General features: G+C 38.1%; 1 protein-coding gene across 1 annotated transcript; it reads left to right on the top strand.

Moving 5' to 3' along the window:
* The first annotated feature begins 3,559 nt into the window (after positions 1-3,559).
* On the top strand, positions 3,560-23,206 carry dhtkd1 (dehydrogenase E1 and transketolase domain containing 1). The gene is made up of 17 exons (XM_079810344.1): positions 3,560-3,840; positions 4,025-4,177; positions 7,256-7,467; positions 8,583-8,777; positions 9,344-9,613; positions 9,722-9,893; positions 10,995-11,193; positions 12,773-13,085; positions 13,330-13,414; positions 14,986-15,125; positions 15,428-15,578; positions 18,768-18,874; positions 18,970-19,134; positions 19,231-19,313; positions 20,283-20,452; positions 22,039-22,124; positions 22,265-23,206. The coding sequence occupies exons 1-17, from the start codon at positions 3,681-3,683 to the stop codon at positions 22,364-22,366; spliced, it is 2,763 nt and encodes a 920-aa protein (XP_079666470.1). The 5' UTR covers positions 3,560-3,680; the 3' UTR covers positions 22,367-23,206.
* The last annotated feature ends 1,618 nt before the right edge of the window (positions 23,207-24,824 follow it).

Below are 24,824 nucleotides of genomic sequence, written 5' to 3'. Positions count from 1 at the left end.
AGAGCTCAATCTCAAATGTGTTTCTACGAGAACAAAAACGCAACACGTTCTCGGGGTGGACCACACTGTGTATGGCAAGCCGTTTAAACATGTATTCATTAAAACGATCTAGTATCCATTGTTGTGTTGCTAACCCTGTACTGAAAACATCACTGTGCAATGCATTCTTTGTCTTTCAAAACATCAACAACTATTCAAACGACTTTAATTTGCTTGTGTTGCTGTCAAGTTGATGTTGATTAATCGCATCTAAGATAAAAGTGTGTGTGTGTGTGTGTGTGTGTTTATAGGACTCCGCTAGACCCCTGAAGGTGTGCTGTGGTATCTGGCACCAAGATGTTAGCAGCAGATCCTATAAGTCCTGTAAGTTGCGAGGTAGGGCGCAACTTACATGGATCGGACTTGTTTGGTCAGCACATCCCACAGATGCATGATTGGATTGAGATCTGGGGAATTTGGAGGCCAAGTCAACACCTCAAACTCATTGTTGTGCTCCTCGAACCATTTGCTTTGTGGCAGGCGCATTATCTGCTGAAAGAGCCACAGCCACCAGGGAACACCGTTTCCATGAAAGGGTGTACATGGTCTGCAACAATGCTTAGGCAGGTGTTACGTGTCAAAGTAACATCCACATGGATGGCAGGACCCAAGCTTTCCCAGCAGAACATTGCCCAAAGCATCACACTTCTTCCCATAGTGCATCCTGGTGCCATGTGTTCCCCAGGTAAGTGACGCACACCCGGCCATCCACGTGATGTAAAAGAAAACTTGATTCATCAGACTAGGCCACGAGCAAAGAACCACTTTTAGTGCCATATAGCACCATTTTTTTTAAAAAAGTTTAGTAACACAACAATAGACACTAGTAAGTTATGTTAAAACAGCTTGTCATGCACACGGTGTCCTATTTGTATGAGCAGCAGGTAACCTTGTGTGCTGGAGCTCAGCTTGTGAACTACTCCGTTTCTGTTTTTAAAGGACCATGTGGTAATTAGGACGAGGTGCATGATTCAAATCAGAACACATTTGCCTGGGAGGCATGTATGACCATGTGTGTGTGGAGAATTGACTCGGGAGAGGGTGATTTGCTACATTTCGGGGACATTTGTGCGCTTCCTCCCAAACGCAGGACTATGAAAGGGAAATAATACATGCATATGAAATATCAGAGAACTTAGGCAATCTCACTGTGCCTTATGGGCAACTCTGGATATTAATGAGCAAAGCTTTTATTTTTCCATTAGAGAAGTTTTAGTCTGATCGGGGACCAGATACACCAGCCCTCAAGTGGAATCACTGCAATAGAAATGCCTCTAAAATAGATGTTGATATAGATCTAAATTGACTAATGCATAAGTTAAATCATACTTTCTGTACTTGTAATGGCATTTCTGAGCTGTGAGAGCCTGCAATGCTTTACGTCTGCCTATAGGTGGAACCAAAGCGTGTCTTTTTTTCTTTTCTTTTTTATTGCAAGAAACAGAATTACAATAAGGCAATTCAAATTCAGAAGCAAACTCTACATAACAGAGCATAACTAGATATAAATATATATATAAGTAAATAAAAATTAACCTGGGTCTTCCAATAGATTAAATTTCTTCAATAAATCAAGTAGTCTTCTACCACTTTTCAGTTTTAACATTCTTAAAGATTTACAGAAAATCCCAAATTCTTTCTGAAAAACATAAAACAAAGTCTTTGTTTTTAAGGCATTTGCACTTGTGAATATAAAATTTCCCCAAAATAAAAATATTGTTCAGTAAAAATTGAATGTGTACATCTTCCATTATTATACCAAAAGTGATGTCTTTTTTAGAAAATGAAGGAATCAAATTAATTGTAATTTAGTGTGTCTTTTTTTTAACTAATAATATTTTACAGTAATATTCTAATTAAATATTTACACACATAAAAAAATGAAGAAAGCAAAGATAACTTTTATTCAATATTCATATTGGCCCACTTTTACGTTTCAAAGAAGACTGTTTAGAAAATATTAAAAATAAGAAAGCAAATATAACTTTTAACATGTAAACATGTTCTAATTGCCTATATTTTCTTTAGAATAATCACAAAAATGTATTATCCATATTATTGATTAAATATAGAACAATAAACTTACTACAAAAGTCACAAGAATGTTCAATTGCTGTAAAATGTTACTTTATTTAATTTTTTAACAATTATTATTAAATTGCTGATGTGTCCGGGAGAATACAGACATCACCAGAGATAAGGGACAGTGAGCGAATAGCCTAATTTATGAGAATATTAAAAAGGGGCTCCTGTAAATAACTCAGGTCATGTGACTTGGTGAAGAAAATGTCTACTCACCATCATTATTCAAAGGTAACATGGCACCATGCTGTGACTAGGATGCTGAGCTTTAGGTAAAAGTTCCTATTAGTGGGAGATACACACTATAAAAGCAAAAATGGGAAGGAAAAACTTAAAATTGTATTATTTTAATTCTAATGTATTAAAAAATAGCAATGCATACAAATGTCTGAGGTATATGTTCCAGCCATTTTAAAGGTTAATCAGATTTTGTAACAAATCCTCCATGTTCCAGTAGAAATTTCAAAATAGGCCTACACAGTTTCACAATAGACACTCTTTCGCCTTTTGAAACGCTGTTTGTGCAGTTAAGAAACTCCTTGAGAAAGTCACCATAACTTATAAACAAGCTATCTTTGTCATACTGTAAGTGTCCTCAACTTCTTGGAAACGTCTCTCATTCATCACACACACGCAAACACCTGTCTGGAAGTTTCTAACATACTACACACTTTCTGCAAAGGCATAAACCAGTTGACCTATCCAAACCCTCTTACAAACCAAAGCCTCAATTCCAGCCAATAGGCGACGAGTAAATCATCACCTCCCACCTGCCACTATGCATTTGTGACGCTCAGTCCGACTCATTTTCGCGAATCGGTTCTTTCGAACAGTTCATGTTAAAGAAGCTGTTCGTTTAATCAACTCTGTTACACAAGTAAGCCTTTAGGCCTACACATGCTCTAAATATCAGTCATGATATAGATTATAGACAATACTATTTTTTATTATTTTATTTTCTGAAAATATTTTGGCATGTTTTCATTAAATGTAATTCATTAAAAATCTCTTTATTTTCATATACGTGTTGTTGATACTAAAATTAACATATAAATGCTTCAACAGTGCCAGTGCTTCAATAGTTTCCAGTGCGTTTTATTTGTAAAATTTCGCTCCTTTGGTCAAATCGTCCGCTCTTCTCATTAAGAGTCGACACGGTTGTCGGTTCAAGGAGTCGGTGAGTTGAATTCATAGTTCTTTCTTGCATTTACATCTGTCTAATAGCAATTTTAAAAATAAGCTCATTCTAACTGCTAATTAAGGCGATAAATAGGTTTAAGTGATATTTGTTCGACATGTTTCATATCAGTAGGCCCTATAAACGCTAGTTAGTTGATGACTCGGGAACCGCTCTGACTCATTCTATCCATTTCATGAACGAGTCGTTCAGACGGCTGATTCATTTAGAAGATTCGATTCACAAGAATGATTCGTTCACGAATTGGACACCGCTATCGTTTATTATGGCCGCGCTCTAAGATGCGTGGCTCATTGGGTAAACTTTGTATCGTCTTTTAACTCCGTCTAATTAATTTATTTCCACCCTGTCAGCGGGTACTATGCTTATAAACCTCCATCGAGTTCTGCACCGTTCTTTCGGTGCCAGACGGCCTTTTTTAGCGAGTTTATACCACACTCACCGGGGAGTGTACGGTTTCAGACCGAGAGAGACTCCGGAGAGAGACGCTGGGCTTCCGCAGACCTCCGCGCTTAACCAAGGTTGACGCATGTACAGATTGTAAACTGCCTTTGATGTCTGTTGTGGTCATGCTTTGGTAGCAGTTATTACTACGTTGCATGCGTAAACCTACAAAAAGATTAGAGATGCAAAGCAAGATCTGCAACGCTATGAAGCCTGTTACTGTATTTTAAGTAGCACTCGCTGGCTGTCTTGTGTAAACAGATCATGGACTGGCGAGATTGGTGGAGGCCTATCGAGCACATGGGCACAAAGCAGCTAAAATTAACCCATTACTTCCCAAAACTCCTGTGCTGGACAGCGTGCCGGAGATCTGCCTGCTGAATGGAGCCGTTCAGGGAGTCCGCAACACTACTGGTTAGTTCCTGGTTGTGTCCCAGCTTGTACATAGTTTTGAAGTTGATCGTAAACTACCAAAGGAATGTTCCTGGTTCAATGGAGGTTAAATTAGTTCACCCAAATATGAAAATTCATGTTCAAGCATGTGTTCGTGCGGGAACCAATGAGGTTAATTCTATTACATTTTTAATACCTTGTATTTTCTTTCTCATTTTTATGTAAAGCACTTAATTACCATTGTGTATGAAATTTGGTATAATACATAAACTTGCCTTGCAATTAAGTTAAAAATACATCTACATCATCATGTTGATGTGCTATATTTTTACTATAAAACTCTTACGACAATCATGTCTTCTAATATCTTCAATTGTTGCGTATACCGAGCATAGACCGTAAAAAAATATGGACGACGCGACTTCATTGACTTCCGCTGACCAAAGTTGAAGCTTTCATAGGCCCGCTCACGGCGCTGACATCTTGGGACCGAGTCTGCGCAGTGGTGATCTCGGGACCGGAGTTGCGCAGTAGAGAACAGGAAGTAGAGGCGCGATTATCAAAAGCCCGCCCACACTCTCGCAGATGCAGAACAATTAATTATGTTGGTGTGAAATAAACAGTTATGGAAGTGTAGAAATTAAAGCTAAAGCTCCAATCTCCTCCCAAAAATCCAGAAAAAAGTCCGTTAGTGCCTCATTGACAAGTTCACTCAGAGAAGCCGTCAATCTCAGCTGTCAATCATGACGTCACACCCCCCGTTTTTATAGCATCAAATAACTCACTAAAACTAAACTTATTTAAAAAACGAACACTTGAAATGAAATTATTGTAATAAAAACTGCCTAAAATGACAGAAACCATCTTTAGGAAACAATTATTTGAAGTGTAATTAAATTGTTTAGTGTGTCTCGCGCCCATTCTAATACATGGAGAGGCGGGGTTTAGGAGCTATACTGGGACCGGCCACCGGGGGGCGATCGAGGCGCGAAAGCTTTAATTTCTGACTGAAGTACTACAGGCTTGATACCGAGCTGCAGCGGACACATTTGTAAACAACATTACCTGGACCCATTGCGCGAACTGTCTCTTTAAAGGCGGCATGAAATCAAATTTTACAATTCGTATTTTTATATTAATATTGTAGTGTTTACTATAACTGATTTATCTGTGCACTTCATTATTTTTTAAAAATTCATTTACCCTTATAATCTTTAATCAAATATGTTAACTTTCCCTCCCCCATCGAAACGACCTCTCTTCTCTCCCGGTCATGTGCTATGGCGCGAGGGCGGGGTTATCGTCCCGTCTCGTTTCTGCACCTCCTCTCAGAAACATGTCACTGATCGTGGTTAGGTGCATTTTTCTCGGTATACACAATACCTTCTTCAAGAAGGACTTGAGGCAAAAAGAGAGAAATATATGAGAAATAAAAGCTTTTTTTTTTTAATGTAAAAATTACTCAATATAGTCGGACGAACAGCTTATCGTGACGACTCGCACTGAGGAAAAAGGTACGGCGCGCCCCCTTTATAAGGGAGAGCTGAGAAAAAAGCTTTACAGAAATAAAGCCATAAAAAGGCTTCAAATAAGTAAAATCTGTAGCATAAACCAGCGAAAAGTGAGGAAATATGCTCAGTAACATTATGTAGAAAATATTTAGAGAGAAAATATATTAATTTAAAAGATAGATTTTTTTCTCCACAACTGAATGCAAACTTCAAATCTGCCTCCATTTTGTTAGCAACGCCCCACTTCCAACGATCCAATCAATTCCCGAAGGACGAAATCAAGCCTCGCCCTACATTTTTTCTAATTTCAGAAGCCGTTTCACTCGGATATACGTCACAATAAGGAGAAAAAGACGATCTCAACTTCCGTTTCATGCCGACTTTAATACCGCATGGTTTATGTTGCTGCTGATTGGGCTGACATATTTGACACACCCACCAAACAAGAGAAAACGCATCTCAAACCCCGTTGCACACCGATTCCAGGAAACATGTTGTTCAACCCGAAAACCGGAGCAAAACGTTGCGCACCGGTTTGAACTTGAACGTGCCCCACGTTTGAGCTTCCTCAAGAACCAATGAGGTTCATTCTCGTGTTACGTAGCACGTTTGAGCTTCAGCAAGAACCAATGAGGTTCATTCTCGTGTTACGCAGTACATTTGAGCTTCTGCAAGAACCAATGAGGTTCATTCTCGTGTTACGCAGCATGTTTGAGCTTCCACAAGAACCAATGAGGTTCATTCTCGTGTTACGCAGTACGTTTGAGCTTCTGCAAGAACCAATGAGGTTCATTCTCGTGTTACGCAGTACATTTGAGCTTCTGCAAGAACCAATGAGGTTCATTCTCGTGTTACGTAGCTCGTTTGAGCTTCAGCAAGAACCAATGAGGTTCATTCTCGTGTTACGCAGCATGTTTGAGCTTCCACAAGAACCAATGAGGTTCATTCTCGTGTTACGCAGTACGTTTGAGCTTCTGCAAGAACCAATGAGGTTCATTCTCGTGTTACGTAGCACGTTTGAGCTTCAGCAAGAACCAATGAGGTTCATTCTCGTGTTACGCAGTATGTTTGAGCTTCCACAAGAACCAATGAGGTTCATTCTCGTGTTACGCAGCATGTTTGAGCTTCCACAAGAACCAATGAGGTTCATTCTCGTGTTACGCAGCATGTTTGAGCTTCCACAAGAACCAATGAGGTTCATTCTCGTGTTATGCAGCACGTTTGAGCTTCAGCAAGAACCAATGAGATTCATTCTCGTGTTATGCATCACGTTTGGGCTTCCACAAGAACCAATGAGGTTCATTCTCGTGTGTCAAGTAGGTTCGGTTGAGCTTCTTGAGCTTTTTAAAATGTGAATAAAAGCCTAAATTCAATCTGTTCATCATATAAAGCGATTGTGTCTTTTAAAAATTTTTTTTACTAAACCGCTCAATTCATATGAATTAGCTTTACGATCTCTTTATTAACTTTTAGAAGCATCAAAGTGGTAGTTGCATACCTGTCAACGGAGGGACAGAAAGCGCTTCGATTTCATCAAAAAGATCTTAATTTGTGTACTGAAGTTGAACGATTCTTATAAAAATTCCAGGATTGCGGCATTTTGGGAAAGCCGAGGCGACCACAGAAGAGGTTATGGCCTACCTGGAGAGAACCTACTGTGGGGGAATCTCAGTGGAAACCACTCAGCTCGAGAGCTTACAGGAAAGAGAATGGTTCGCTGACCGATTCGAGGAGCTGAAGAAAGAGGTGTTTTCACCGGAAGAGAGGAGACAGCTGGCTAAACTAATGCTTGAATCACAGGTAAGACATTTAGGGTGTTTTCACACCTACCTTGTTTGGTCTGGATTGTCAGACTTTTCAGTTTGGTCCGAATCAAAGTTACAGGTGTGAAACCTCCCCCGTACCACGCTCCGGACCAAACAGACGAAATTTGGGCAGACGAAAAGAGCTAGTCTCGGTCCGGATCAAACTGAACAAAGGTTCCGTTCGTTTCTAGTGTGAAAGCATTTTCTGTATGGTTCGGACTTTCAGACCATTTACAGGAAGTTCCTGTTTATGGTTAAATATTATGTTATTTTTAAATTCAATCTAGGCTAGATTGATTATGAAAAGTGAAAAGATGCGCAATATGTCAGAAGACAGAAGGTCAGAAATGATTTTGAAAGAAATTTTGTATGATTTTGCTTAGAAATCCTTTCTTTAATGTGAATTTCGTTTCGTATAAATTGTATCTTAATTTTAAATCAACGTTTAATCAGATAATTGCCTGGATTTAATAAATAAGAAGCAAATAGTCTATAGCAGAGAATTATCGCGGGAGCGATCACATGCTTTTCAAATGAACTGGAGCGTGTCTCAAATAACCCGAAACTCAGTAGCTACTTGTCTCACAAACATGAGAAATATGTGTATATAAAGCTTGAAATGTCCACTTTTAAACGTAACGAAAAGAAAATAGTCAAGCAATGCGCACTGTTCAATAGTGGCAACGATATGCGTCCGTTCATTCATTTGTCAAAGACGCTGATGTCAGACACACGTCCGTTTACAAACCAATCAATGTCCAGATGCAGCCCACATAGATGATGACGAGTGGACACAAGTGTGTCATGTAAAGTTCTTTAGTGCGCTCGCATAATTGCAATGTGAAACCAAACCAAAATTAACCAAATGTATAAAATGTATCAAAACATGAACTTCGGTTCGGACCTTGGTGCGGACTTTCTGGTGTGAAAATGCCCTTAGTCACTTTTATTGTCCTTTGCATGCCCCCCACATGACAACAGACATCTCCACATGATGTCTCCACATGAGACATCTCCACATGATGCCTGTTAATCTTGACTAACATGTAAATCATTGCATCGCCTATTTGATTTCAGCAGTTTTACATCTCCTCTGTTGTCTTTTTAAAGGAATTTGACCACTTTTTAGGCACTAAGTTTGCTACTGTGAAACGATATGGAGGTGAGGGAGCAGAGAGCATGATGGGATTTTTCTACGAGCTGTTCCGCTCTGCGGCGCACAACGGCGTGACAGACGTGATCATGGGAATGCCTCACCGCGGGCGTCTCAACCTGCTCACCGGACTACTGCAGTTCCCCACAGAGGTTAATACTTATACTTGCTGTTGGCAAACTACACAAGACCGGTGTTCTGTCGATTTGTCCTACTCACTCAGATTTTGCTACCATCCATTAAAACAGTAGGTAACACAAGTCTACAGCGAAAAATGCTACCTATCATTGTGCTACCAGCATCATATGCATGTCGTTTGAGGCTTTATTAACATCCATACCTACCCCTACCCTAAACCTAGCCTTAAAAAACAATGCAAATATAACAAAATAAAAAAATTATGCGATATTGACGTGCACATGCCCAGTGAGCCCTGGTAGGACATTCTGACGTGTAGCATGACATGTCAGGACATCGGCTTCCTGTACATTTTAAAACATGTCTAGACAGCCTGATGCTGTAACATGTACTGTAGAGTAGGCTCCACAAAATGAGGAGTCACAATCTACACCTCTTCATTTTACATGAATAGACTTGTTCTCTGGGAAATGGCGGTTTATTTTGTCACGGCAGGTTTGGGGGAATGTTATCATTTTCATTGTCTGCAGCCATTATTAAGCTTTGACGAACCAAATGCATCCTTCTTTCTCGCTCTCAGCTCATGTTCCGTAAGATGAGGGGTCTCAGCGAGTTTCCGGAGAACTCTCCATCTATTGGAGATGTCCTGTCCCATTTAACCTCCACGGTAGAGCTGGACTTTGGGGCGGGACACCCTCTCCATGTCACTTTGCTGCCCAACCCCTCTCACCTGGAGGCCATCAACCCCGTGACGCAAGGAAAGACTCGTGGCCGCCAGCAAGTCAAACAGGACGGCGATTACTCCACTGACCCTCATTCTCAGCCAGGAGACAAAGTCATCTGCCTGCAGGTCCTGAGAAAAGATGTTTCATCCTATCAACATCATTATAAACCATACCAATAAATGGTAGCTGTGTATGTTCTAATCTAATAGCTAGCTATAATCTGTTCTGTACAGGTTCATGGCGATGCTTCGTTTTCAGGCCAGGGCATAGTACCGGAGACCTTCACCTTGTCAAATCTCCCTCATTTTCGAGTAGGTGGAAGCATCCACCTCATCGTGAACAATCAAGTGGGCTACACCACTCCCTCTGAGAGGGGGCGATCATCTCTGTACTGCAGTGATGTCGGTATGTCATTTTAAATTAACTTTCCAACGTGATGTATGAGTGGTGTTGGGTAGATTACTTACAAATTGTAGTCCATTATTGATTCCAAATTACATGACACAAATTTGCGTTAGTAAGGTAATCATTACATTACACTTTTTGGTCAAAAGTAATCTAAAAGTACTTTTTTGGTTACTTTTAGATTACTTTTGACCTAACTCGTTTATCACATTGATTTGAATAGGATATTATTGTACCATATTGATATAAAAATTCACAGAGAAAGAAAATATATTCCATTCTTTATCAATATTATGTTACATACACTATAGGGCTTGAAGAAAAATCTGATCTGCGATACATTGTTAAATAATGCAATACGATATTATAAGTGTGTAAAATTAATATGCATTATATTTAAAAACTGATGTGTATGTGTATATATAACTAAAATATAACTGATACTGATATATATAACTAAACTGAACTGATGCTTTCTTTTCAAAGAAAGAATGTGAAATATATATATATTTTAGTTATTATTTAAAGAATGTGAAATGTATATTTTAATCATTATTTATATATATATATATATATATATATATTATACATAAGATATAGATAAAGATATAGATAGCAAGTGGATAGATAGATAGATAGATAGATAGATAGATAGATAGATAGATAGATAGATAGATAGATAGATAGATAGATAGATAGATAGATAGATAGATAGATAGATAGATAGATAGATAGATAGATAGATAGATAGATAGATAGATAGATAGATAGATAGATAGATAGATAGATAGATAGATAGATAGCAAGTATTTGTATATCAATGTAAACAAAAAAACTTTAAATACCAACAACTCTTTGCTCCACTTGGTAATTTATATAGTTCTATCAAACTGAAAAATTATCAGCATATCCCGGTAAACAAAAACACCTGGAACAAGGGGTGGACGATTCAGGTTTTTTTTTTTTTTACATACAATAGGATAATAAATAATTAATTGGTTTTTTTTATGGTTTTAGTTTTGGTAAATTACCCTGTTCTGCACACAGACATCATTTAAACATTGTTTCATTATCTAACAATACTTTTGCAATTCCATTTAGGTAAAATGGTGGGATGTGCAATAATCCATGTGAATGGCGATGACGCAGAGGAGGTCCTCAGGGCGACCCGGCTGGCCGTGGAGTACCAGCGCCGCTTCAGAAAAGACGTTATTGTGGACCTTCTTTGTTACCGTCAGTGGGGGCACAATGAGCTGGACGAGCCCTTTTTCACAAACCCGGCAATGTATAAAATTATACGGTGAGTACCAAACTGCCAGTTAGGGTTGGGCATCGTTTTGATTTGAACGATTCTGATTCCGATTCCGATTCTTAGTTTCGATTACGGTTCTTTTCGATTCTCGATTCCGATTCTTTGAGGGGTGGAGTCACAACATGTCACAGGCTCATTTCACAGAGGAAAATTGTATTTTGATTCAATAATGAGTTTTAGTTTTGGGACTTTCTCCGCTGGCATTTTCACTTGCTTTGCTGCAAAGGTGAATGGAGTTCCACACCGAGTCCCGGTTTAACAATAGCATTAACAGCAGTCATTAGGACTGCTACTAGCGTGGGCAATTTGCGACATTTATCTACGAGGGGGAAAAATAATTTCAGTAACGTTGTTGTTCACCACAATTCGCAATTTGGTCAAGGGGTTTACACTACAATCACTTACCTGATTATGATGAGGTGGGATAATGTTAGTTCACCCTGAAATGAAAATAAAGCCATCTTTTACTCACCCAGCTGTTGTTCAAATGCGCGTGTTCCAGTGTGTGCGCACTCCAAGCCGCAGTTGCCTCGTGCATATTGTCATGACAACCGGTACACAATATTCACTTAAGGAGGTTATATTATTAGTATTATTTCTTATCATATACGTTATAGAAAAGACGAGAATCGCGTTTTTTTCTATTGAGCTTGATTTCTCAAAATGGTGCGCGCGTGCGTGCGTGTGTGTGTGTGTGTGTGTGTGTGTGTGTGTGTGTGTGTGTGTGTGCTTATCGTGGGTACAATGACAACAGTGCGAGTTATTATAGTAGGCATGAGCGCCGGCGGCTGCTGACAGCTCATAGTGTAACTTGAGGAGCGCGCTCAGAATAACGGCCGAGCTCAGTGTTTTGACTGAATAATACGGTTTCTTTCTCGCAAAACCTATAGTGTGCCCACTGAACACTTTCCATATGGCGCGCGTCTCCCTGTATCGTTGCTTGATACATTTGTTTACTTTTTGTAATGTTTTAGCTGATCGCCATTCACTGCCATAATAGGAAGGAGCGCGTGCAGGAACAGTATTTTAAATGTCATAGGACATAGGGCACTGGGACAACATCAGGGTAAGTAAAAGAAGGCTTTATTTTCATTTCAGGGTGAACTATCCCGTTAATAACGTTGGTTAGCGCAGGGTTGCCCGAGGAGGACAGACCTGCGCAGCATTTCAAACACGCTACACTCGTTAATTTATAGCTACACCACATATTTGTAGTGCATCCTCCCGTGCAAGAAATAAGTTTGTCATGTGTTGCACTGTGCCGACCCAGGTTTTTTTTTTTTTTGTGAAATAAAGCCACACTTTTGAGCGCCACTTACCGTGCTCCATGGCTGCAACAGAACAAACGGGCGCGGCAAGCACTTCCGAAAACTTGCGCGTTTGGAACCGATGATCGGAATCGAAAACAAAATTTCTAAACGATTCCAATGGCATCGTTATTTTTTAAACGGTTCCAAGTTGGAACCGGTTCTCGATGCCCAACCCTACTGCCAGTTGCAGTTTTTATTTGAATGGCTTATTGCTCAAAGTTCAACTGGTTAAATTTTCCTTTTCACTTCCATTTTAGGGCGAGAAAAAGTATCCCAGATTCATATGCCGACCAGCTAGTCTCGGAGGGTCTGATGACAGAGGATGAGTGCGGTCAGATCAAGACCACCTGCTACGCTATGCTCAACGACCGGCTGAGCAACATGACCCTCTACAGCCCTCCGCCAACCAACCTCCAGGGGCGCTGGGGAGACCTGGTGGAGCCCCAGAACAGAGTCTCGTTATGGGACACTGGTGTAGCGCCGCCGCTGCTGCAGTTCGTAGGCGCCAAATCAGTGGACATACCCGAGGAGATTCAAGTGCACAGTCACCTGAGAAAGACACATGTGCAGGTAAAGCTTGATCTTTGACCTCATTTTGTGTTTATGACATTTTGTACAAAAAAGCAACATGACAAAGTTGAGAAAAGTTTAACTTTAAGCATGCATTGTGCAACAGAAGGAAAGTCTACTACAATGATCTATACAGCCATTGGATGACCTCCAGTGATAAAACTGCAGTGAGAAGGGCTTTAGAGTCAGTAAAGAACAGATGAACTTTTGATTTGAACATGTCTGTGAATGCTTTATGTCGCAGGCTCGACTGCAGAAACTGGAAGAGGGCACAAAATTGGACTGGTCCACAGCAGAAGCCCTAGCGTTTGGCACAATGCTCTGCCAGGGTAATGTGTTCATCTCTCCTACCTTATGCTGTAAAAGCACTCAAAAATAATTTTTAAATTGGGATTTTCTACTAATTGATGTTGCCTTTAGGTTGTTCACTAGGGTTTATTAGAGAATTTTGGACAATATTCATTGTGAAAAGTAATGCGTTATATAAATTTAGAATTTATATTCTCTATATAAAAGAATTTATTATCTTCACGTTTATACATATTACTGTTAGTACAAGATAAATATTACCCAAATAATATTTTAATAATTTCTTTGATAATATAAAAGCACAGTACACAGTAGCGATTCGTTTTCTTTAATATGCACTATAAACATACAAGTTTTTAAAATCCCTCTCTTCTGCTAGCTAAGACCCTTTATTTGATCAAAAATACAGTAAAAATATTTTGGGGAAATTATTACAGTTTAAAATACCTGTTGTTTATTTTAATATGTTTTAAAATGTAATTTATTCCTGTGATGTAAAGCTGTATTTTTAGCGTTATTACTCCAGTCTTCAGTGTCACATGATCCTTCTGAAGTCATGTAAAATTTGCTGCTCAAGAAACATTTCTGATTATCATTTATCGATTAACAGTTGTGCTGATTCATATTTTTGTGGATTTTGTTAGGATTCTTTTAATGAATCGCTTGCAGAATGTGAAAATGTGAATAATTTTAACAACATAAGAGGGATCATACAAAATGTGTTATTTTTTTTATTTAGTACTGTCCTGAATAAGATATTTTACATAATTTTTTTTTTTTACATATAGTCCACAAGAGGTTGAAACATTCACTGATGCTCCAGAAGGAAACACAACGCATTAAGAACCGGGGGGTGGAAACTTTTGAGCAGGATAAAGAGGGTTCAAATATTTCTTATTTTGTTTAAATATCTTTTTTTTTTTCATTTAGTACTGCCCTTCGAAAGCAACAGAAGATACTTACATGTTTCTCGGAAGACAAATTAAGTACAATTTACCTTGATCATCAAATTCAATAAGTTTTCACCCCCCCGGCTCTTAATGCATTGTTTCCTTCTGGAGCATCAGTGAATGTTTCAACCTTTTTTAATAGTTGTGTTTGAGTCCCTCAATTGTCCTCAGTGTGAAAAGATGGATCTCAAAATCATACAGTCACTGCTGGAGAGGGTTCAAATATGAAAGAGGCTGGAAAACTGAAGAATGTGCAGGACCTGGAGGATTTTTCTGAAGAACATTGGGCAGTTTAGCTCAGGACAAACAAGGGACTCATGAACAACCATCACAAAACACAGCGAAGAGCACAGCACTGAGAACCAATGGTTCATAAACTTTTGAGTCATTTTAATAAATTCAGCTGGGTTTTTTTTTTTTGACTATATGTAAAAAAAAAAACAATTATGTAAAATATCTTATTCTGGACAGTACTGAATAAAAAATAACATGAAATGTGTATGTTCCCTCTTATTTAGTTAAAATTATTAACATTTTCACAGATTCTGCAAGCGTTTCACATACTTTTTCTTGCACCTGTATATGAAAATATATTAGCACCAAGTATATTAAACTCATTTGTATATATCTACTCAATGCAGGATTTGATATCCGTATCAGTGGTCAAGATGTTGGCCGTGGTACGTTCAGTCAGCGTCACGCTATGGTTGTGTGTCAGGAGACCAACGACATGTATATCCCCCTCAATCACATCAGCTCCGAACAGAAAGGCCACATGGAGGTGAGTCTACTACAAATCAATGAATGTATTTATTTATAAATTACAAAGCCTACTGCATATGGTTTACGCATTTCTGCAATCATTTATCACTTTTATAATATGTGTTTTTATCATTATACTTTAGTTTATGCCGTTTGGTTGATAACGTGTACAGTATTAACTTTGTACTGTAACTCGATACACCAACTGCTCTTCATTCCTGAGTTGGGTGGTTTGCCGTTCCAATTCTATAAGCCTCCACAATTTTAAGCTTATAATTATGTTTGACCTCTTTGTGTGTGTGTGTGTGTGTTCTCTCGCAGGTGTGCAACAGTGCTCTTTCTGAAGAAGCTGTTCTGGGTTTTGAGTATGGCATGAGCATTGCTCAACCTAGACTGCTGCCCATCTGGGAGGCTCAGTTTGGAGATTTCTTTAACGGCGCCCAGATAATATTTGACACTTTCCTCTCTGGAGGTAAAAAAACGCATGCAGTCAAATGCTAAGGATTCCAGTATAATTTGAGATATTTTACACCAACGTTAGTCAAAATGGTTTAAGGGTCCTTAAAAACATCTTGGTAACACTTAAGTTTCGGGTCCAATTCTCGCTATTAACTAGTTGCTTTTCAGCATGCATATTACTAGGATATTAGCTGTTTATTAGTACTTATAAAGCACATATTAATGCCTTGTTCTGAATGACATTACTCTACATCCCTTAATCCTACCCAATACCTAAACTTAACAACTACCTTACTAACTATTAATAAGCAGTAATCAGGAGTTTATTGAGGCGAAAGTCATTGTTAAAGGTGCACTATGTAAAAAAGAAATCAGTAAATTCAGTAAAATATCCAAAAACCACAAGGCCAGTGTTATATATTTTGTTCAGTTGAGTACTTATAATATCCCAAATGTTTCCAACTATTTGTAAATCGTGAGAAATTGCTATTTTAACCAAGGAACCGGGACGTGTGAGGGAGTCGCCTGTCAATTGCATCATATTTGCGTTACCCTCGGTTTCCGGTTTTATTGTGCACAAACTCTTTACTCTCACTGCAGTGTGAACAAGTGTCATAGCAGCCGCAAAGCGAACGCACAGAGTAACGTCATAACATCATCAACAACACACTCAGATGTATCTAATATGATAAACAGAGCTGCGTTACCTCATACTCATGACCGGAAAAGCGGAAGTGGCGCCGGTGACTGTGGCATAATAAAAGTCCCACCGGCGACTATGCCATAATAAAAGTCCCGCTGCTCGCGAGGCGTGTGTTCCACTCTTCTCATTAACAATCGCTCCAGCGGCCTTGCTCAGCTCCACAACACTCAGTCCTGCTCTGCTTCATATTACAGTAACGTTAATAATTGCATGAACTTGATTTCTGTCCTATCCCGATTCTTTTCCACCGGCTGTGAGGTGAAGACCACATGTCCCAAGATTCTGCGTTCAAACGTGGCGTCATCAACTACGTCTTTGTTTTGAATAGGTGACCTCTAGTGGACGGAAAAATTACATAGTGCACCTTTAATAGTGAGAATTGAACCCTGAACTGAAGTGTGATCGAAATCTTAAATTCAGTTGTATCAAATTTAAGGCCGTAAAAAGTTTTAAATATCTTAATATGGGATTTGAAGTTTTTATACAATTTAAGCCCTTTTACAATGTTTTTATTTAGTTTTTGGGGTCTTCTAGAATAGGTTTTCATGCTTGAATGTTCAAAGAACATGATTATTTTTAGATATTTTACATTGTTGCAGCACCTCTCTTCCCAGTCTGTCAGTAACGCTTTGTTTAGTTCCTGTCTCGATAAAGCCCCTTCTTCTGAAAAGCGTAATTAGTGTTTGGAAAATGTCACGTCCCTTACATTAACCGCAAGTTTCAACACTCTACTAACCAGTGTTGGGAGTAACGTGTTTCAAAAGTAATGCATTACAGTAACATATTACGTTTTGCTGTAACGCAGTAGTGTTAGGTATTACTAATCAAATTTCAGTGATATCTTACTCGGTACATGTTCAGTAACACTTGCGTTGCAACACACTTTTAGCCCAAAATTTTATTGTTAAAAAAAAACAGGGAAAAAACAGCAAGACCGCGAGACATTGACGAATGAAAAATGCTAGCAAGTTATAACCTGTTCGTGGTCAGTCAATAGCCGCGAGTGGTGTCCAAGTTTGTAAATAAAGAAGGCTTAAAGGCTCTGTCGTTTCAAAGAATAGCACAACACCGGCGAGCATGTCGAGTAAACACATCCCCAAACGGACAAGGCGCACGCGCAGTCAGAGGAGACTCGCATTGCAGAGACAAACGAAAGTATATACAAGGCTTAATGGATGAAGATGGCAGAAGAAGACTGTACATTCACGAGATGGACGTATGCGCATTACTTCGAGTTTGCCAGATATAAGGACAAGAAGAACGTAATGGGCAAATGCAGTCAAATGCAACCTTTGTCTAAAGCCGAAAGAACTATCGACATCGCAAAATAGCACTAGCAATTAAAAATAAAAACTCTCTTGCGCTTTGTGAATGACGGTTTTGTGTTGTGAACATCTTAATTCAAAGAGAATAAAATGATGACAACAATAAGAAAAGAATAACAAACACGAACAAATGTCCGTCTTGTCATGGAATTAGAGTTTACATACAGTTCTGTTGTGTCTAATATGAATAGACCCAAGCTATTGCCCGATAATCACTTGACCTCTACCCTACTTTTAACAGACTTGGATCGTTTGTGATTCTGTCTGTCATCCTTCCTTGCATTGTCTTGAGCCTTCACTTTGTCAATTATATGCTTTAATGTTAGTAGCCTGGATAGCCCACAGTCATTATTGCATCATATCGCCTTCTACTGGATGTAAAATGCTCTGTAGTACATTGTCATTTTAGAATAAGTTCTACTTCTGTAGTTATTTTGCTGAAAGTAACTCAGAAGCAATACAGGAGTAATGTATGGCATTACAATTCTGAGACGGTAATATTGTAAGGTAACAAATTACTTTTAAATGACAGTAACAAGTAATCTATAATGTATTACAGTTTGGAAGTAACTTGCACAACACTGCTACTAACAACTATCAACCAGACCGCGCCCCTTTATTTTGTTTATGCCTTGGTCGGGAATTATTTTAACTTGGAATATCCCGGAACAAAACTGTTTGTTCTTTTGAACAGTTTGTTCTCCGTTTCAGGGAGTTCAGAGAAAGTGCTCACTGATATAGAGAATAATTCACTTTCAGATGACTTTTGTGCTTTGTAACTTTGCAGACTTTTTTCTTGCTCAAACAGCAACATCACACACTAAAGAAAACATGTTAAAAAAAACCCCACAATCATCCTTCCAAGAGTCTTAAAATTGGGGATAGAAAAACAAGAAACAAAAAAAGGCCTAATGAGAATATTAAACGCTTAATGCGAGGTTTAATAAAACCTTTTTGTCAATCTATATTATTTGAACTACAAAGTTGTCAAAATTGTCGTCTTTACAGTCATTTTATGGTTTGGATGTTACTATAGATTGCTGTACTCCGCTCATATGGAGTTCATCTTATTTGTGCAGGTCTTAGATGTCTTAAAGCCTTAAATTTGGTAATGAAACTGAATCTGTATCTTTAGCGCCTAAATCCAGGTTTGTGTCATTTCTGACTTTTTAAGGTGAGGCTAAATGGCTCCTGCAGAGTGGATTGGTCATCTTACTGCCACACGGGTACGATGGAGCCGGGCCGGAGCATTCATCCTGCCGAATCGAGCGTTTCTTACAGGTAAAGTGCATGCATTCTCCCTCACAGGAGTAGCACAGACTAAATCGTCCCACATCACTGATAATCTTCATTACTGCACTTTCTTCCTCTTGCAGCTCTGTGACAGTAAAGAGGAAGGTGTGGACGGGGACACGGTGAACATGGGAGTGGTGAATCCTACCCTTCCAGCTCAGTACTTTCACCTTTTGCGGAGACAAATGATTAGAAACTTCCGGAAACCATTGATCGTGGCTTCTCCTAAAACCCTGCTGCGCTTTTCTGTGCGTTTGAGATATGAGTTTTTGTCTATATGAATTGCTTACTGTTTTGGTGTTGTTTTTGTTTATTGAAGTATATTCACCTCTATTTGCCACTAGGGGGCAGTGTCAAGCTTGGCTGATATGGGACCAGGAACTTCTTTTAAGCCTGTCATTGGGGATGCTTCTGTAAACCCTGCAAGGTATCTTCCTTCAGTCACTTTTTTTTTTAAAACGCTTTGTTCAAAATTCATTACATGCACTACTAAGTTTTTGGGTTAGATTTTTAGATGTTTATGAAAGAAGTCTCTTATGCTCACCAAAACTGCGTTTATTTGGTTAAAACTACAGTATAAACAGTAATATTGTGAATTATTGCAATTTAAAATAGAAGTAATATACTTTATTCTGGTGGTGCAAAGCTGAATTTTCAGCATCATTACTCCAGTCTTCAGTGTTGCATGATCCTTCAGAAATCATTCTTAAGCCCCGTTTCCACCAAAATTACCCAGAACAATTTGTCCCAAGAACTTTTTTCCCCCCCAGACCTGTCTGCGCTTCCATCGCGGTCTAAAGTACCATGAAGATTAGTCCGGTGACGTAGAACTGTTTCCGGTTCCCACTGGATTTCGTCCTCCGCATATAAGCTTAATAAAGCCTGAATCTAGTCGTCGGATAATCAGTCGTATTTTTTAAACTTCATTGTTGATTCGAGTAGCTCAACCAATCAGCATGTTCAGCGCCCAAGTCCCACCCCCAAAAGTTCCTGAACTTTTAAAAAGTACTACCTTGCAAGCAGGGCTGCTTTGAGGGGAACTTTATTTCGATCCCGGTTCCTGCGGTCGAAACACTCGAAGTACCACCCCAAAGTCCCTAGTTCCGTGGGAAAGTTCCCGCGGTGGAAACGCAGCTTAATATGCGGATTTGCTGCTCATTGAAAAGAGTTGTGCTGCTTCATGTTTTTGTGGAAACTGATAATTTTTTCAGGATTCGTTGATAAATGGAAAGTACAGCAATCATTTATTTGAAATAGAAATATTTTGTAATGTAAAAGTGTCACTTTTGATCAATGCATCCTTGCAGACTACTTGCTGACAAGTACTTTTGGACTATTCATATACAAAATGGACTATTCATGCATTAAAAATGCATCTTCTGCTCCTCTCCTGTAGTGTGCAGCGGGTTCTATTTTGCTCAGGCAAACATTACTACGCCCTGCTGAAACACAGAGAGACGTTATCAGAGGCAGGAAAAAACACAGCGCTGATCCGGGTCGAGGAACTGTGTCCTTTTCCCACGGAAGCCCTACAGCAGGAACTCAATAAATACACAAACGCCAAAGGTGAGGTTGCTCATATGCATCTTTTATTCATGGGAATCTCATTGCGTTAATTAGTATGTTTTTCTTTGGTATTGGGGCAATCGCGCCGTGACTGGCCTTCGAAACGAAAATGTTTTGACAATGTTGATGTTCCTAAGAAGCCTCATTTTGGCTTTCCGTTATTGAATATATTGAAGTATATTGTTTAAATATAGTTGATTCTGATTCATTCATTAAAATGACAATTTTACCTGATATTTATTTGTTTTGTAAGTTTTTTTTTTTTTTTGGAAAGAAGTCTATGAAAGCTTGTTTCCACCACAGAAAAAAATATATAAAAGGTAATTGCGACCTTTTTATCTCACAATTCTGACACTTTTTCTTCCAATTGCGAGTTTATAAACTCCCAATTATGAGTTATAAAGTATGTTATAAATGTAAACTCACAATTGTGAGAAAATAAGTTCGAATTGTGAGATATAAATTTACAATTCTGAGGAAAAAACATATCTCAAAATTCTGACATTTTCTCACAATTGCGAGTTTACATATCGCACTTCGGACTTTTTTCCTTGCAATTTGGAGTTTATATCTTCTCATAAACTCGCAATTCTGAGTTATAAATTCCAATTCCGAGGAATAAAGGCTGTCTTTTTTCCCCTTTAGAATTGGACTTGCGTGATATAAACTCGCAATTGTGTGTTATAAAGTCCGAATTGTGAGATATAAACTCGCAATTCTGAGGATAAAACATATCTCCCAATTGACATATTTTCTCGCAATTTGGAGTTTATATCTTCTCATAAACTCACAATTCTGAGTTATAAATTCCAATTCCGAGGAATAAAGTCTTTTTTTTTTTTTTTTCTCAGAATTGGACTTGCATGATATAAACTCGCAAATGTGTTATAAAGTCAGAATTGTGAGATATAAACTCACATTTCTGAGGAAAAAACTATTCTGACACAATTGCGAGTTTATATCACGCAAGTAAAAAGTCAAGGAAAAAAGTCAGAAGTGCAAGATGTAAACTCGCAATTGTGAGAAAACAAGTCAGAATGGTGAGGTGAAAAAATCGTAATTACCCTTTTTTTTTTTTATTCAATGGCGTAAACTTAAGCTTCTATGCTTATGCTTACAAAGGCATAAATGATTTGATCAAAAATGCAGTAAAAATATAGTAATATTGTGAAATATTTCAGTTTTTTATTGTAATATATTTTAAAATGTAACATTCCTGTGATGCAAAGCTGAATTTTCAGCTGTTCAGTGTCACATAATCCTTCAGAAATCATTTTAATATGCTGGTCAAGAAACTTTTTTGTGTGTGGAAAGGAAACATGCATTGTTTTCTGTCAAATTAAAAAAATAAAAACAATTATTTGAAAAGAAATCTTTTTTTATCATTATAAATCTCTTTACAGTCACTTTTGATCAATTTAATGCATCCTTGCTGACTAAAAATACTAATTAAAAAAAAAATTGTACTGACACCATTTAACAGTAGTGTATACTTAATACAATCAGGAAAAACTATATTGGAATCCAATGTATCTTTGCACAAAACGTGGCAAGCTTCCTTCATATTATTTCCTCTTCCATTACAGAGTTTATCTGGAGTCAAGAGGAGCCACAGAACATGGGCTGCTGGTCATTTGTATTACCGAGATTTGAGAAACAGTTAGCCTGCAAGGTCAGCTTCACCACTTCACGCTAATAGATGGCCTCTTGGCTAATACCTTGATCGCCTGTTAGGCTGCATTAAGCTTGAGTTCATCAGATTTACACTGCTTTATTGCCAAATGATTGATGTTGATCTCATTGTTCCCTCAGTTGAGGTTAGTCGGCAGACCTGCGTTACCCGCTCCTGCTGTGGGCATCGGGACTCTCCACCATCAGCAGCACGAAGCCATCCTGACCGCGTCTTTCTCCTGAAACCATAGGACTATAAACATGATGAGCATCTGTTATTACAGCAAACAAGCTGTGACTGGTGCACTGACAACAAACGCCAAGCTCTGTTTGTGCTAAACAGAGGCATATTGCAGATTTGACTAATTTATCCCCTTACCTAGGTATAAGGGAACATCTGTTGACTGCATTTATTATCATCTCTACACCTTTTGAAAGTATCATAATTGATGTATTGGAAGTGATATTTCCTCTCTTTTGGGATTGTATAGAGGAGATGTAGAAAACTGACAGCATAGTTTTGTGTGTGTATAGTTTTCTAAAGCACTTTTAAATTCAATGTAATATACGTGCAGGCGTTTGAAGACTGTGGAGGAAAAGGAAAGAATAGAAATAATCGTTGTAGCATTGAAATGGAAATTGTGATGTGGCTCACGATCAAAACATTGAATGAACCAATGTTGTGCACATGTGAATCAAGGGCTTTGATTATTACCAGATTAATGTAGAATCGGTGCAAAATAACAGAGTCTAATGCTGTATGTTTATGTGAAAGTATTAATCATAAAATGATGCCTCTCAAATCTCACAGAGCTGAAGACGAGGAGATAAACTTTCTTTGCAAAGTTGCTGATTGGTATCTAGTTGACGTTGCTATCAATGTCTTTTTACATCCCCATCCAAACCCTGCGGTTTATAATGTTAAATTATATGCATTGTTTTCAATAATAATGTTGTGTGAATGAAACTAAATTTGTACTTGAATGCTTTTCTGGAGATAAAATCAAAAAAAAAAAATCATTGACCATTAACATGTCTTTGTATATTTTCATAAGGCAAAAATATAAAAAAGAATTAAACCTGCTTGTCTGTCTTTAGGATTCACATTCACACCTAATCAAACAATTCAAATGAATTACAGTGAATGTCTATGTGTCCTTTAGTCCATGAAGAAATTGTAACCCGGAAGATTTTATTTTGGAAAAACTAATGTGAGTGATTATTACTGAGATTGGATGGATGGATGGATATTAATAAGACGAGGCAAAGAAAACATATATTAAGAGAGATAGATATTAATAAGGCTAGAGACAAAGAAAACTTATTAAGAGCCATCAATAGATATGAATAAAATGAGGCAAAGAAAAATATAACAAAGATAGATATAGATATTAATACTGGAGGCAAAGAAAAATATTACAGACAGACATACATAGACAGACAGAGACATAGACAGACAGATACATATAGATAGATAGACAGACATACATAGACAGACAGACAGAGATATATAGACAGACAGACAGACAGAGACATAGACAGACAGATACATATAGATAGATAGACAGACAGACATACAGAGACCGATAGATAGACAGACAGACAGACATAGACATATAGACAGACAGACATAGACATATAGACAGACAGACATAGACAGATAGATAGACAGACAGACAGATACATTAGATAGATAGATAGATAGATAGACAGACAGACAGAGACAGATAGACAGACAGACAGAGACAGATAGATAGATAGATAGATAGATAGACAGACAGACAGACAGACAGACAGACAGACAGACAGAGACATATTAGACAGATAGACAGACAGAGACAAGCAGACAGACTGAGACATATAGACAGATAGACAGACAGAGACATATAGACAGATATATAGACAGACAGACAGAGACATATAGACAGATAGACAGACAGACAGAGACATATAGACAGATAGACAGACAGACAGAGACATATAGACAGATAGATAGACAGACAGACAGACAGACAGACAGACAGACAGACAGACAGACAGACAGACAGACAGACAGACAGACAGATAGATAGATAGATAGATAGATAGATAGATAGATAGATAGATAGATAGATAGATAGATAGATAGATAGATAGATAGATAGATAGATAGATAGATAGATAGATAGATAGACAAAACAAGCCTGTGGAGGCAAAGAAAAATTAAGATATTTTCCCCAAAACAATATTTAACAATTTGAACCTGGCTTTAACCAATGTTCAAGTTCATTTTCTGAAAATGTAGTGCATATTTACATAATGAATCATTTGCATATTTAAATATACCATTTCAGAAAACTACAACACAATAGTCTTTAGGTACTGAGATTAATGAAGAATCTTTAACATCCATGTAACCTTTCCATCTCACAAAGGGTTCTTTACAGTGGGAATAGGTTTTAATATTATTATTATTAAAATGTTCTTCACACTAAGAGACATTGTTCTTTTAATAACTGTTGACTGAAAGGATCTTTGGGGGAACCATAATTGTTTTTTCTTCTATGGCATCACTGAAAAACAAAGGGGTTTTCACAGTATCTTCACCTGTGGTGTCTTGCCTTGAGAAACATTCGGATAATCTGTCCTAAATGACCTCTTTTACAGTGTATTTATTTCAATAGGGCGGTTTTAGTTGGCAAAGTGCCTTCCTCCTCACTAC

This window comes from Gobio gobio (assembly GCF_949357685.1).
Source record: "Gobio gobio genome assembly, chromosome: 25".
NCBI lineage: Eukaryota > Metazoa > Chordata > Actinopteri > Cypriniformes > Gobionidae > Gobio > Gobio gobio.
Note: the sequence above shows the minus strand (reverse complement) of the source record. Positions and strands in the feature narration are given on the sequence as shown.

Excerpts from the sequence above, each read along its gene's own strand:
- dhtkd1 (XM_079810344.1), top strand. The coding sequence starts at position 3,681 with ATGCTTATAAACCTCCATCGAGTTCTGCACCGTTCTTTCGGTGCCAGA. Across the intron at positions 7,468-8,582 it reads AACTAATGCTTGAATCACAG|GAATTTGACCACTTTTTAGG; the intron begins GTAAGACATTTA and ends GTCTTTTTAAAG. Across the intron at positions 18,875-18,969 it reads GAATCGAGCGTTTCTTACAG|CTCTGTGACAGTAAAGAGGA; the intron begins GTAAAGTGCATG and ends TTCCTCTTGCAG.